The 14,038-nt window shown below is 42.3% G+C and overlaps 1 protein-coding gene across 1 annotated transcript; it reads left to right on the forward strand.

Annotated features, from left to right (window-relative positions):
• Positions 1-12,437: 12,437 nt before the first annotated feature.
• LOC127295490 (uncharacterized) lies at positions 12,438-13,298 on the forward strand. Its single transcript, XM_051325448.2, has one exon. It carries the CDS (start codon positions 12,644-12,646, stop codon positions 13,115-13,117), a length of 474 nt encoding a protein of 157 aa, XP_051181408.1. The 5' UTR covers positions 12,438-12,643; the 3' UTR covers positions 13,118-13,298.
• Positions 13,299-14,038: the final 740 nt, after the last annotated feature.

The raw sequence follows: 14,038 nt of genomic DNA on the forward strand, positions 1-14,038 counted from the left end.
CGAATGGTAATGGGTACACCAACTACCTCGCCAACCGGACTTCCAAGAGTGGCTCCCATGAATTATTTTTATGTTTATTTTTGGGTGGCACTCCTTCCAACCTTTCTTTCACAAACCATGGCTAACCGAATCCTCGGGTGCCTGCCAACAATCTCATACCATGAAGGAGTGCATTTTTATTTTAGTTTTATTATGATGATGACACTCCTCCCAACCTTTGCTTACACAAGCCATGGCTAACCGAATCCTTCGGGTGCCTTCCAACAATCACATACCATGGAGGAGTGTCTATTTAAGTTAATTAATTCGGGACTGGGAATCCCATTGCCAGCTCTTTTTGCAAAATTATTGGATAAGCGGATGTGCCACTAGTCCATATGAGAGTCCGTCAAAAGTAAATGACAAGGTTGAAAGCTAAACACCGCATACTTCCTCATGAGCTATAAAACATTGACACAAATTGAGAAGCATTTTGAATTGTTTAAAGGTAGCACTCAAGCAATTTACTTTGGAATGGCAGGAAATACCACATAGTTGGTAGGTATGGTGGACACAATTGGCATAGTGGTTGGCTCAAGGATTTTGGATGCATGAGAAGTATTCCCTCTCGATACAAGGTTTAGGCTAGCAAGGTTGTTTGAAGCAAACACAAGTATGAACCGGTACAGCAAAACTTACATAAGAACATATCGCAAGCATTATAATACTCTACACTGTCTTCCTTGTTGCTCAAACACTTTTACCAGAAAATATCTAGACCTTAAGAGAGATCAATTATGCAAACCAATTTTAACAAGCTCTACAGTAGTTCTCCACTAATAGGTTTAAACTACATGCAAAAACTTATGATCTACTTGAGAGCTCAAAACAATTGCCAAGTGTCAAATTATCCACAACATATGAGGCATTTTCTTTTCCCAACCAAATAACCAATAAGTATTGTAGCTTCCAACTTTTATCATTGAACATTAAAAGTAAAACGAAGAACAAGTGTTCATATGAAAAAGCGGAGCGTGTCTCTCTCCCAAACAAGGATTGCTAGGATCCGAATTTATTCAAACAAAAACAAAAATAAAAGCACACAGACGCTCCAAGTAAAGCACATATGATGTGACTGAATAAAAATATAGTTTCAGGGGAGGAACCTGATAAGTTGATGAAGAAGGGGATGCCTTGGGCATCCCCAAGCTTAGACGCTTGAGTCTTCTTGAAATATGCAGGGATGAACCATGGGGGCATCCCCAAGTTTAGACTTTTCACTCTTCTTGATCATATATCATCCTCCTCTCTTGACCCTTGAAAACTTCCTTCACAACAAACTTCTCATAAACTTCATTAGAGGGGTTAGTACTCAAAAAATTTGAATCCACCTTGGTCCTGTAGTGGCACATTGCAAGAACTCAATAAAACATTAGCTACAGCTCTCTATGTCTAGAAAAGCTCGCTTAAAGTCCACAAGAGACAATGCAAAAAACAGAGACAGAATCTGCCAAAACAGAACAGCCAGTAAAGACGAATTTTAATAAAATACTTCCGTTGCTCAAATCAGAAAACTCAAAACTAATGAAAGTTGCGTACATATCTGAGGAACACGCACGTAAATTGGCATATTTTTCTGATTTTTCTACAGAGAAAACAGCCCAGATTCGTGACAGATAGAAATCTGTTTCTGCGCAGAAATCCAAATCTAGTATCAACCTTCGATTAGAGGCTTCACTTGGCACAACAAAACTCAAAACTAAGATAAGGAGAGGTTGCTACAGTAGTAAACAACTTCCAAGACACAAATATAAAACAAAGTACTGTAGCAAAATAACACATGGGTTATCTCCCAAGAAGTTACTTTCTTTATAGCCATTAAGATGGGCTCAGCAGTTTTGATGATGCACTCGCAAGAAATAGTATTGGAAGCAAAAGAGAGCATCAAGAAGCAAATTCAAAACACATTTAAGTCTAACATGCTTCCTATGCATAGGAATCTTGTAAATAAACAAGTTCATGAAAAGCAAAGTAACAAGCATAGGAAGATAGAACAAGTGTAACTTCAAAATTTTAAGCACATAGAGAGGTGTTTTAGTACCATGCAAATTTCTACAACCATATTTTCCTCTCTCATAATAATTTTCATTAGCTTCATGAACAAACTCAACAATATAACTATCACATGCAGCATACTTTTCATGATCCACAAACTCATAATTTTTATCAATCTCAAGAATAGTGGAATTAAAACTTTCAAACTTACTTTCATTAATAATATAACAAGGTAGTTGATCAATCTCAAGAGATATGGGACTCATAGAATAAGTCAAGAACTCTCCAATCCCATTTTCATTAGTAGTACAATTAATAGTATCAAGTAACATAGGACCATCATCTAGAGCTTTATCATAAACATTTGCTAAGCAAAATTCTTTAGTACCATGCATTTCGACATCAGGCACAAACAAAGCATTATCATAAGATTTATCAAAGTAGCATGGATTATCATATATAACAGTAGCATAATTATTCTCACAAGTTTTACTCATAGGTACTATTTCAAGAGAATCCACAGGAACATAACATTCAACCTCTTTCGGTAAGCATGGAGGACCATCAAATAGTGTAAGAGATGAAGAGTTACTCTCATTAGAAGGTTGGCATGGGTAGCTAATCCATTCTTCCTTTTGTTCATCGCTCTCCTCTTCTTTTTCATCCAATGAGCTTTCAGGTTCATCAATTTCCTCCTCTTTTTCATCCAATGAGCTTTCAGGTTCATCAATTTCTTCTTCCACCGGTTCCTGCAAATTGTGAGTGCATTCTTGTGCATTAATGTGTCTCTCTTTATAATCAAGGATATAAGGATTCCTACTGTAGCATTCTATGCAAGAATTAAGGATAGTAGAGACATAATCTTTAAGGTCCTTACAAATAGCACAAGTTTCATAATTCTCAACCATGAAGGATTCTATCTCGGAGGCTCCCATAAATAAGACAAATTGTTCTACCTCTTCGAACCCATAATGAATATAGCAATTCCGGTTATAGTTCTTAATAAAAAATTCCTCACTAAAGCCACATTGAAATTTAAGATGTTTAGTATCCTGTTGAGAGCAACAGTTTATATCATGGCGTCTAAGCAAGATTTTAGCAATTGTATTCACTTTTTCCATCATAGCACTCATTACTTCACCAGCTCTTGATTTCCTATAATTATTATAACATTCTATAAGCTCCAAGAAGGTTGTAGGTTCTCCCATAACAGCAGTTTTTAATTTTTTGGTTTTTCAAATTTTTATGGATTTTTGGGGTATATGAGACAAATAAAACAAGACAAAAATAAACTAAGCAAAAGTAAACTACGCAAAATAATACTAGACAGAAATAAACTAAGCAAAAATAAACTAGACAAAAGTAAACTAAGCAAAACAAAATAAAATAAAACAGAGAGAGAGCTAGAGTGTACTCCCCAGGTGAACTTATGAGTAGAGCTATGCCTCCCCGGCAACGGCGCCAGAAAACAGTCTTGATGACCCACAAGTATAGGGGATCGCGATAGTCTTCGAGGGTAGTATAACCCAAATTTATTGATTCGACACAAGGGGAGGTAAAGAATACTTATAAGCCTTAACAACTGAGTTGTCAATTCAGCTGCACCTGGAAAAGCACTAGCAACAAGGGTGATGTGAAAGTAGCAGTAATATGAGAGCAGTAGTAACAGTAACACAGCAGCGGTAATAGCAATATGAGAGCAATGGCACCAGAGAGTAGTTGATACTACTTCCAATGACATGTAGAACAAGTATATTATGATGAGAGATGGACCGGGGTTCCCAGCGATCTACACTAGTGGTAACTCTCCAATAAGTGACAAGTGTTGGGTGAACAAATTACAGTTGGGCAATTGATAGGAATCAAAGCATTAAGAAAGAACATCAGGCTTATTAATCATGTAGGCATGTTTTCCGTATATAGTCGTACGTGCTCGCAATGAGAAACTTGCACAACATCTTTTGTCCTACCAGCCGGTGGCAGCCGGGCCTCAAGGGAAACTACTGGATATTAAGGTACTCCTTTTAATAGAGTACCGGAGCAAAGCATTAACACACCGTGAAAACATGTGATCCTCACATCACTACCATCCCCTCCGATTGTCCCGATTTCTGTCACTTCGGGGCCATTGGTTCCGGACAGTGACATGTGCATACAACTTGTAGATACAATCTAAGCAATAAGTATAGAGCTCAAATCTAAGATCATGCCACTCGGGCCCTAGTGACAAGCATTAAGCATAACAAGATTGCAGCAACAATAACTTCACAAACTTTATAGATAGACTAATCATAATGTATCATCCATCGGATCCCAACAAACACAACACCGATTACATCAGATGAATCTCAATCATGTAAGGCAGCTCATGAGACCATTGTATTGAAGTACATGGGGGAGAGTATACCGACATAGCTACTGCTAGAACCCGTAGTCCATGGGGAAACTACTCACGGAGCATGGCGGAGGCGGTGGCGTTGATGGAGATGGCTTCCGGGGGCACTTCCCCGTTCCGGCAGGGTGCCGGAACAGAGTTCTATCCCCCGAATTGGAGTTTCGCGATGGCGGCAGTGCCCCTGGAGTCTTTCTGGAGTTTCGTCAATTGGTACTGCGTTTTTAGGTCGAAAGGGATTTTATAGGCGAAGAGGCAGCGCAGGGGGGCACCTGGGGGCGCCACACCCTAGGCCGGCGCGGCCAGGGTCTGGCCCGCGCCGCCATGTGGTGTGGTGGCCCCCTGGCCCCTCTCCGACTCTTCTTCGGTGTTCTGGATGCTTCCGGGAAAAATAGGAGGTTTGGCGTTGATTTCGTCCAATTCCGAGAATATTGCCCGAACAGCCTTTCTGGAACCAAAAACAGCAGAAACAGGAACTGGCACTGTGGCATCTTGTTAATAGGTTAGTTCCGGAAAACGCATAAAAACATCATAAAGTGCAAGCAAAACATGTAAGTATTGTCATAAAACAAGCATGGAACGACAGAAATTATGGATACGTCGGGGACGTATCAACTAATCATAATGTATCATCCATCGGATCCCAACAAACACAACACCGATTACATCAGATGAATCTCAATCATGTAAGGCAGCTCATGAGACCATTGTATTGAAGTACATGGGGGAGAGTATACCAACTAGCTACTGCTAGAACCCGTAGTCCATGGGGGAACTACTCACGGAGCATGGTGGAGGCGGTGGCGTTGATGGAGATGGCTTCCGGGGGCACTTCCCCGTCCCGGCAGGGTGCCGGGACAGAGTTCTGTCCCCCGAATTGGAGTTTCGCGACGGTGGCGGCGCCCCTGGAGTCTTTCTGGAGTTTCGTCAATTGGTACGGTGTTTTTAGGTCGAAAGGGCTTTTATAGGCGAAGAGGCGGCGCAAGGGGCACACAGGGCGCCACACCCTAGGCCGGCGCGGCCTAGGCCTGGCCCGCGCCGCCATGTGGTGTGGTGGCCCCCTGGCCCCTCTCCGACTCTTCTTCGGTGTTCTGGAGCCTTCCGGGAAAAATAGGAGGTTTGGCATTGATTTCGTCCAATTCTGAGAATATTGCCCGAACAGCCTTTCTGGAACCAAAAACAGCAGAAAACAGGAACTAGCACTGTGGCATCTTGTTAATAGGTTAGTTCTGGAAAACGCATAAAAACATCATAAAGTGCAAGCAAAACATGTAAGTATTGTCATAAAACAAGCATGGAACGACAGAAATTATGGATACGTCGGGGACGTATCAGAGGTATATGAGAAAACTCTGAACATAGCAGTTCTACTGACTTATGCTGCCTTATCTCAAGGATTGCCTTGAATAGGCCCATGTGGTAGGCTGTGGTGATAGTTTTGGCTTCTCCGTATGGCATTATACGTCTCATCAGCAGTTTTTCCGGTAGTTGGACCGATACTCTGCACTTGGCTAGGATTTCCCCATCATAGTAGGTATACTTGATAACAGGTATCCGTGGATCACAATGAAGTTCCTTCAGCATCCCACACAGGAGAGCTGTTATTGGTCCATCATAATCACCGAGCCATCCCTCAACCTTCCTCAAAGTCCTCTTAGGAAAAGTGTTCGCCATTATGGCTGTATACAAAAGCAGAATATTAGTAGTGATAATGCATCATAATAGCTATAATAAAGAATTATCGCACTAAAATATATGGTTTTGCTATTCTCAAGTGAATAATCACCATATTTCTAGAGAATCCTTTACTATTTCTACTAGACTCCTACAGGTTTCTTCCCTATACTAGGTTTTTCCAACCTAAGGTCGCAACATTTGCTCTGATACCAGCTGCGGTGACCCAGCATACCACTGCATGTTGTAGTATACAAGTCGTTGATATGATCTTTGCGAAGGGACTTCTTCACAACTTGCCATATCCCTCGGAGTGGTACAATAGAAACATTGCAGGTCATAACACTCCATACTTTATTACAAACATTATCTTAACAAGTTGGTATTCTCACAGGTCCTATGAGAACACCCTAAGATACTACTTAAGTACGATTACAACTCATAACAAATATAAAGAGAGCTCAACAACTTATTTAGGTAAGTTCTACGTTGCTCGGCTCTATGATGCTAAGGTGTGTTACTACTCCTCCACCTCCGTGTCATCTGGTCCGTAGACTATCCCATAGTCTACGCCTTCCACTCCGCCGGTAAGATCAGGTTCATCGTAGACCAGCTCGTAACTTCCTTCTGGTGCTCCATCGTTGATGGCCTCCACTTCCGGATCACAGTCTAGCAAGGGTGTCGAAAGAAAGTGAGTACAGGGTACTCAGCAAGTTCTAAAAGAGTAAAAAAGTGTTTGATGCACTAGCTACGACCATTGATCAGGAAATCGCAGGTCAATGCATGTTTTCAAATCATTTCTTCAAAAGATTGCTTTTATTATGAAAACTATGCCCGTCAGTCTTCACAGGTTGACTAGAACTTCGTGGAGTTCCTTTCCTGCCGCGTTCGCAGTTCCCTTCCCGGAACAAGGAGTGACAGCCACAATTTGATACACTCTGCAGAGGTGCGTTACTTTTCCCACAAGAGATCTCACCCTTTTTGCCATCCGCAGGGACTTGCCCCCGTTCACACTTCCTTTGGTGTGAGGCCAGGTATAAAGATCCAAGCCCACACCGCCTTCTCCGCGACTGCAAACCCACCCGTTTGTCCAACCGTACACCTCCAGTAGACTTCCCCCGATAATACGGCTTTACTCATGGTGTACTCCGGACAATCCCTCATAGATCGTAGAGCTTATCATCACTAATGGATGGGGATTTAAAAGGATATCCCAACCTATTGCGGCAGTGCCTCCAGCACCCCACCGGCTCTCCAATCCGTTGGCGTGCAGAAGGGAAAAGATACGGCTGGCTTCCCCAGAGCCATTATAGATCTCATGGTCAACGCGGTTTGTACGGCGCTAGAATCACTGGACGGCATTGGTAATTAATCCTAGGGTGATATAACCCATTGCAATGGAACCTCCACCATATCAACACATACCATGGTTCCATTGCCATCCACATAGTCATATTCATAGTTGGAAAGTAACATTTTATTTGCGATGCAGGAATGATAAGTATACAGCTTTGCATTAAAGTAGTAGAAAATACTCAAGTTGACATGAGCAAGGGTGAACTTGCCTGTGGACTGCGAGATAGTGCAGTTCAATGCAGTTGATGGAACCTGGACCTCGGGTTCTGTAAGAAGCATCATTGTCCGGTTAGGACAATGTTATAAAATCCAAATAATGCAATCATGGATGTATTATTTTATGTTGTATCCCTTTACCCCGTTGAGTTATAACAATTTAGGGTTGCTTTTAAGATTTATGTCTTTGACAGTAATTTACAATTGATTTAAAAGTATAAACCATTTTTAATTCACACAAAGTACAATAATTCAAAGTAAAACTATTTACTTGGTGATTCCCTTAATCATTCCAAAAATAATTGAAAATTATAGAGTTACCTCTATAGTTTTTGGGAATAAAAAGGAATATAGTATTTTTCTTGGAAAAATACCATTTTCAATAGAAATGACTTGGAATATTAGAATTTCATTTTGAAATGTTTGAAAATAAGTATTTGAACTTATTTGAGATTTTTCCTTGAATTTTAACTACAAGGAAATAATAATTTTAAATTCCAAGTTATTATTTAAATTCTTAAAATTCATAATTTTGAATTTGTTTCATAAATTCCATTTCATATTTTATTCTTGTTAAGATTTATTTTTCATTCATTAATCCAATTTTAATGGATTTTTAGAGTTGTATTTGATTTATTAAAATTTGGTAAAGTTTTGATCTTTTATTAAATGTTAAAAGACCAAAATACCCCCTGGACCCCTATTGGGCCCAGCCCATTTACCTAAACCCAGGGACGGCCCAATAAGGCTAATCCCTTTTTGGGTTCGGTGGCGCCGAACGGCCCACCTCACTCTCACTCACTCGGCCCTCTCACTCGCTCGACCTAACCCTAACCTCTCTCGCGACGCCCTGGCGATGGCGTCGCCGCCATGGCCGCAGCCTCGCTCCGGCCATCGCCGTGCTTCCCTGACCTCGCCATCTACCTGATCTGGACCGCCGCGAGACGATCTATCGATCTGTCCGCGTGGTTTCCTCGATTGCTTCCTCTCCTGGCGAATCGCCTCCTCTCTGGATCTCGTGGAGATTCGCCTTGACGAACCCCGGCGAGATCTCGTCCTCGCCGACGATGGGTACGCACCTGGGGTTGACCTGGCGCGGGTGCTGCTCGCAGTACTCGTGCCGTCGCCTCAGGTGCTTGCTACGGTGGTGCTGGTTCGTGTCTGGGTTCGCCGGCGTAACGTCGGCGCCTTCCCTGGACTTGCAGCTGTTAGGGCCGCGCGAGCACTGCCTCGCCATGCCCTAGCCTCTGCTTCCAGGCGCAAGTAAGTGTTGCATCTCTTCCTTCTCTTCTGTGCGCCTCCCTTGCCACTGTTCTTCTTCCTCCTCATGCTCTGTTGCTCTCTGGTGATCCTGTGATCACGCAGAGCCATGCTATTGCTGTGCAATTTGCCTGTGCTTCTGTTTACTGCAAGCTCATGGCCCAATTACCAGTTACTGGTACTGGCACATGCTGTTTTGCTTGCTATTCATGCTGTGCTTGCTTCTCTGTTGCTCCTAGCATGCTCTGTACTTGCCATGCTCTACTGTGCTTGCTCAAAAGCTAACTATGCCATGCTATGCTTGGTTATGACTTGCTTGTGCTTACTGGTATATCATGCTTGCTTGTCTAGGTGTATTTGTGATGCATCAGTGACACTTGTGTGTGTGCCAGTGGTGCCTGGGATATGCTTCAGTGCTTCCTATGCAAGCCAATGATCCATTGGATCATTCCTTGCTTGTTGGTTAACCTCTCTGTGTAGCTTGGCTTGCTATAATTGATCCATTTGATCAATTCCATTATCAGTGATAGCTTACTGGCTAATACTGTGATTAAGTGATTCAATTATCTTGTGATGCTGATGCTCAAGCATCACTATGATGTTGCTTACTTGTGCTGTTGCTCATCTTAGCTACCTAGACTTGCTCTAGTGGCTATGGATTAAACTGTGTTGCCTTATATTATGTTGCTGTCAGTATTAAGCATGGATCTGTGATAAATTCATGCTTGTATTAATTAAATTATGATGAACTGCTTATGCAGTAATGATTTAAATGATTTGCTTGCAAATGACTTAGCTGTTCATGATTATCTGGCAAGCAATTGAATCTGAATCCATTCCTGGATAATGATGTGCTATGTTTGGCTTCATTTTAGTTGATGCTAAGTGTGATGTGACCTCAGTGGCCTTGCTCCTGATTGGTTGCTCACCAAAATAGTTGGATCTTGTGGCTACTCAACCTTTGCTTGCATATTTGGGAATCATCCTTGAGATGAATGCTAATATGCTTGCCTGATGAAAATCTAGGGTTTACTGATGGTTCATAGCTTAGGATTTACTGTGTAGTCTTAGCTGCTAATCCTTGCAATTCATCTACTGGTGCTATCTGTGCATGTGATCTGGCTATGGTGTGCATCTGTGCATGTGTGCTAGTTTCTGTGTACAAGATCTGTACCTAGATGCTTTCTATTTTTAGTAGCTTTTGGCTGGCAGTAATCCATGGTGAAAACCAAGTGATGATCTACCCATATGAGCATCTGCTCATCCCATGCTTATTTCATGCATATGTGATGGATCAAATCCATTGGATCTGTCCAGGGATTTGGTATACCTTGTTCCAGCTCCTAGTGTGAAAGATTTGGTTGATGCAGACTTGGGGTTTGTGTCACAGCCCTTCACCTCCAGGTCTTGGATGATCTTCTCAGGTCACCATGATTCCTGGTGGTTGAGTGGTTGTGTGTGTTGGTTCTGTTCTTGAGCAAGAACTGGATGAACTATGTTGTGCTACCTTCACCTTACCTTGTGAATCCTTATCTGATCGACTGGTTACTGTTTCTAGGGTTTGTGCCCCTTTTATATGAACTCTACTTCTGTTCTTGCAATGACACACAAGCCTGGCTTGCTTTGTGACTAAGCTGATGCATTGCCTTGCTGTGGCCTGCCCAGCACACATGAGCTGCGTGCTCTCATATGCTGAAACTTGAGCCCCTGGTGGATGCTCAGTTTTGGTCTGCTCCTTCTTATCCTGGTGTTGTCCTTGGTTTTGGACAAGCACAAGTGTGCATGACACTTGGTGTCTGTCCAAACTGAATATCTGTATAATACATAACCCTTGTCTAGTGTTGGTGTTTTATTTTGTAGGTTTTGAAGATGAATATGACCAGAAGATATTCTTCAAGGCATTTAGTCTAGGTTTTAGTTTAGAACAACCTTGTAATTTTTTTTTTCATTTCTGTTTATTATTTATCAATTCTTGTATCAAGAATATTGTAAAGACAATGTAATCTGTGTTGTGATATCAATAAAGCTCAAATTTTACTTATGAGCTTTTGATTTATGTAATGTTTATATTCTGGAATAAATGTTGTATTTATTATTCACTTTGAAATTCAAAGTTATTTGAATTCATAATTTGTTTTTGAATTGTGAATTCAATTTCCATATTCATTTATACTTAATGTTTGATATTCCAAATGCATATTACTTGTCAAATGAAATCAATTCCCCAAATCAACAAGATACAAAAGAGATCATGTCGAAATTTCCCTAACTCACATTGCCTAACCCTAAGTGCAAAATGAGAGAGAACCTCGATCCCTCTTAGGTTTAGTTGCAATAAGGCGCGAAAATTTCCCCTGTTTTGCGATGAAATGCACATCCCATTTCTAAATCTACCCTTCGTTGTTCCTATGTTCTGGGTTATTACAGCCGACCGCGTAGTGGTCACCCCACAAAAGATCACGGCGTCGATCGCACGTTCCCGCCGCTTCACTAGGTTTATTTTGGTCAAGGAAACGCCACTCACCGTTGCCCATGACCAAGACGAGTAAGGCGCCACCATCACCGGTGATGTTGCAAATGCTAACCAGTTTTGCTACCACGGTGGTTGAGGTTGCTACCAAAGGTGTTTGATGTTGGTACCGGCAGAGATCGGTGATGCTAACGACTCGTGTTTCAAAATTTTGATATAGTAATAGGCCATTTTTGCTACATGCTCGTATTGATTTTGCTACATTTATATTATGAAAATGTTGCAATGCTTTTCTGCATGTTTTGAACCCATGGCGAAAATTTAATGCGACGATGGTACAAACATTCTATAGTTTTGCACCATGTATTTATGTGGTTTTGCAACATAGAAATAATTTATTTTCTACAAATTTTATATGGTTTTGCTACAATAGCACAATATTTTGCGACGGGGTCTGACGAGGTATCCGACGATATCTTAGATGAGGCCAGTTTTCTATAGTAGCATATTCTTTTGCTAAGAGGTCTCCAATGAGCTCACCCTTTTTCTCTTATTTTGTGAGCGAGCCATTTTTAACTACTCTATCTAGTCCATATTAATGGACTCGATTTTATCTGGATTCATATGTATCTAGTTAAGAGTTAGATGCATGCCTACACAGATAAGGTTGAATCCACAAATATGGACAGGAGGGAGTTGATAAAAATAGGATGTTTTTGCTACATAGAAACAATGTGGGATTTGAAGATAAAATAGACACGTGTCAGTGTGGACCGGGATGGCAAATCAAATGGCCGAGAGACGCTCAGCAATGTCCTTCCACTAATCTATAACTCAGCTAAAAGTAGTAGTCTAAATAAGTTGACATCTCCAGACGAACCAAAGCCGAGATCAGCCCATCTGACAGCAACTTAACGATAATTAAGTAAGAGGATAATTAGTGGTGGTAAATAGAGGGCAAGCGAAGAGAGAGATGTCGCTTCCGTGGGCGACTAGGCCAGGCTGGGACGCCTTTCTCGTCGCGGACATGACTTCGTCGTCCATCTCTTCCAGATGCCCACGCCGCCACGCATCACTCGGCATTATATAACCACCACCGGGCGCAAAGATAGAATCCACCGTTAGCTTACAACTTCCAGCTTCAAGCGCAAGAAGCAAGCCATAGCTTACACGCAGTGTCTTCCAGCCATATCCATCACTCTTCGGTTTGCTGGTGGCCGTAGCATCCATTAATCGCAGAGATGAGCTCGGTGTGCGCGCGGCCCGCGGGGTTCTCTGGAGTGGTGAAGTGCCAGCGCCGGGCGCGGGTGCGGGTGTCGGCCGTGTCGGCGGCGTCGGAGCGAGCGGCGTGGGCAGCGAAGACTACGATGTACGAGGTGCTGTCGGTGGGGACGTCGGCGGGGCCGGAGGAGATCAAGGCGGCCTACAGGCGCGCGGCGCTGCGGTGGCACCCGGACACTTGCCCGGGCGGCGCCGACCGGTTCATGATGGCGCGCGAGGCCTACGAGGTGCTCTCCGACCCCGAGCGCAGGCGAGGCTACGACATAGAGCTGCGCATCGGCGGTGGCGCAGGGTCCTCCCAGGCGGCGCGGCGAGCGGGGTTCGCGGACTTTGAGGAGCAGCTGGCCGGGTTGCAGTGGAGGCAGGCGGAGGCGCGAGGGACGTGGGGGTACAGGATGCGCCGCGCCGCCGCGCAGACGTCGTCGTCGCACTAGTCGAAACCGCCGCGCCTTTGCTCTGTTCTATTGTACAGTATAGTTTATCTTTGCTTCTCCCAATCTTACGCCGTGTGTTTCGGCCGACTGGTGAAATACTGGAGTATTGTAGCGTAGTACCAGTAAAGTGAAAAAAAAAGACGGTAACTATTTTGACTAAGAAAACCCTGTTCAAATTGCAGTGGGTGGACTATAATTGTATAAACTTTTATAGCTTAGCACACTATTTAGGCATGTTCATTCAGATTGAAAAAGGTAATATATGGTACATAACTAATTCACTTAAAAGCATACATGTATCAGATGAAACATGTCACAATAGCTTCCTTGCTGCATAAAAGTCCAAGAGGAACAATTGACTCAGTATCTAGAATATGTTTTTCCATAAGCATAACATAGTTGCATAATTCATAATCCAAGGTTAAAGCCATGTTACACTTGTTTCCATACATATTAATCCGCTCCTTGACCTGTTTTGTCATCCTTTTAAACCACAAATGAAGAAAAATAAACTATCAAATATAGCTCTTTAAACCAATTAAATAAATCTCCATGAAATCACGATGTTTTACGAAACAGTTACTACTTCAATACTTACATCCAAAATCTCGTTCCTTGTTGCACCTCGCCTTGTATGCTCGTTACATGGACTAAGCACCCTTAACAAGAAATGGAAGGCATTCATGAGGATGCGAAATATATATTGGAATAAGTATATAATATTTGACCCACAAGAAGCATCAAATGAACTAAATGGTCTTGCACCATGCCTACATGCATCTAAAAGTTCAATTCCAAAGTAAAAAAAAAAAGCGTGAGTACGCTCAATTTTATGGTATAAATAGATCACCCCTCTGTGAGACTTTATGCATGACAGGAAAAGTTGCACCTTAAATATGAATTATTAAGAAAATTTCAGTA

The sequence above is a fragment of the Lolium perenne genome, chromosome 4 (assembly GCF_019359855.2).
Source record: "Lolium perenne isolate Kyuss_39 chromosome 4, Kyuss_2.0, whole genome shotgun sequence".
Lineage (NCBI taxonomy): Eukaryota > Viridiplantae > Streptophyta > Magnoliopsida > Poales > Poaceae > Lolium > Lolium perenne.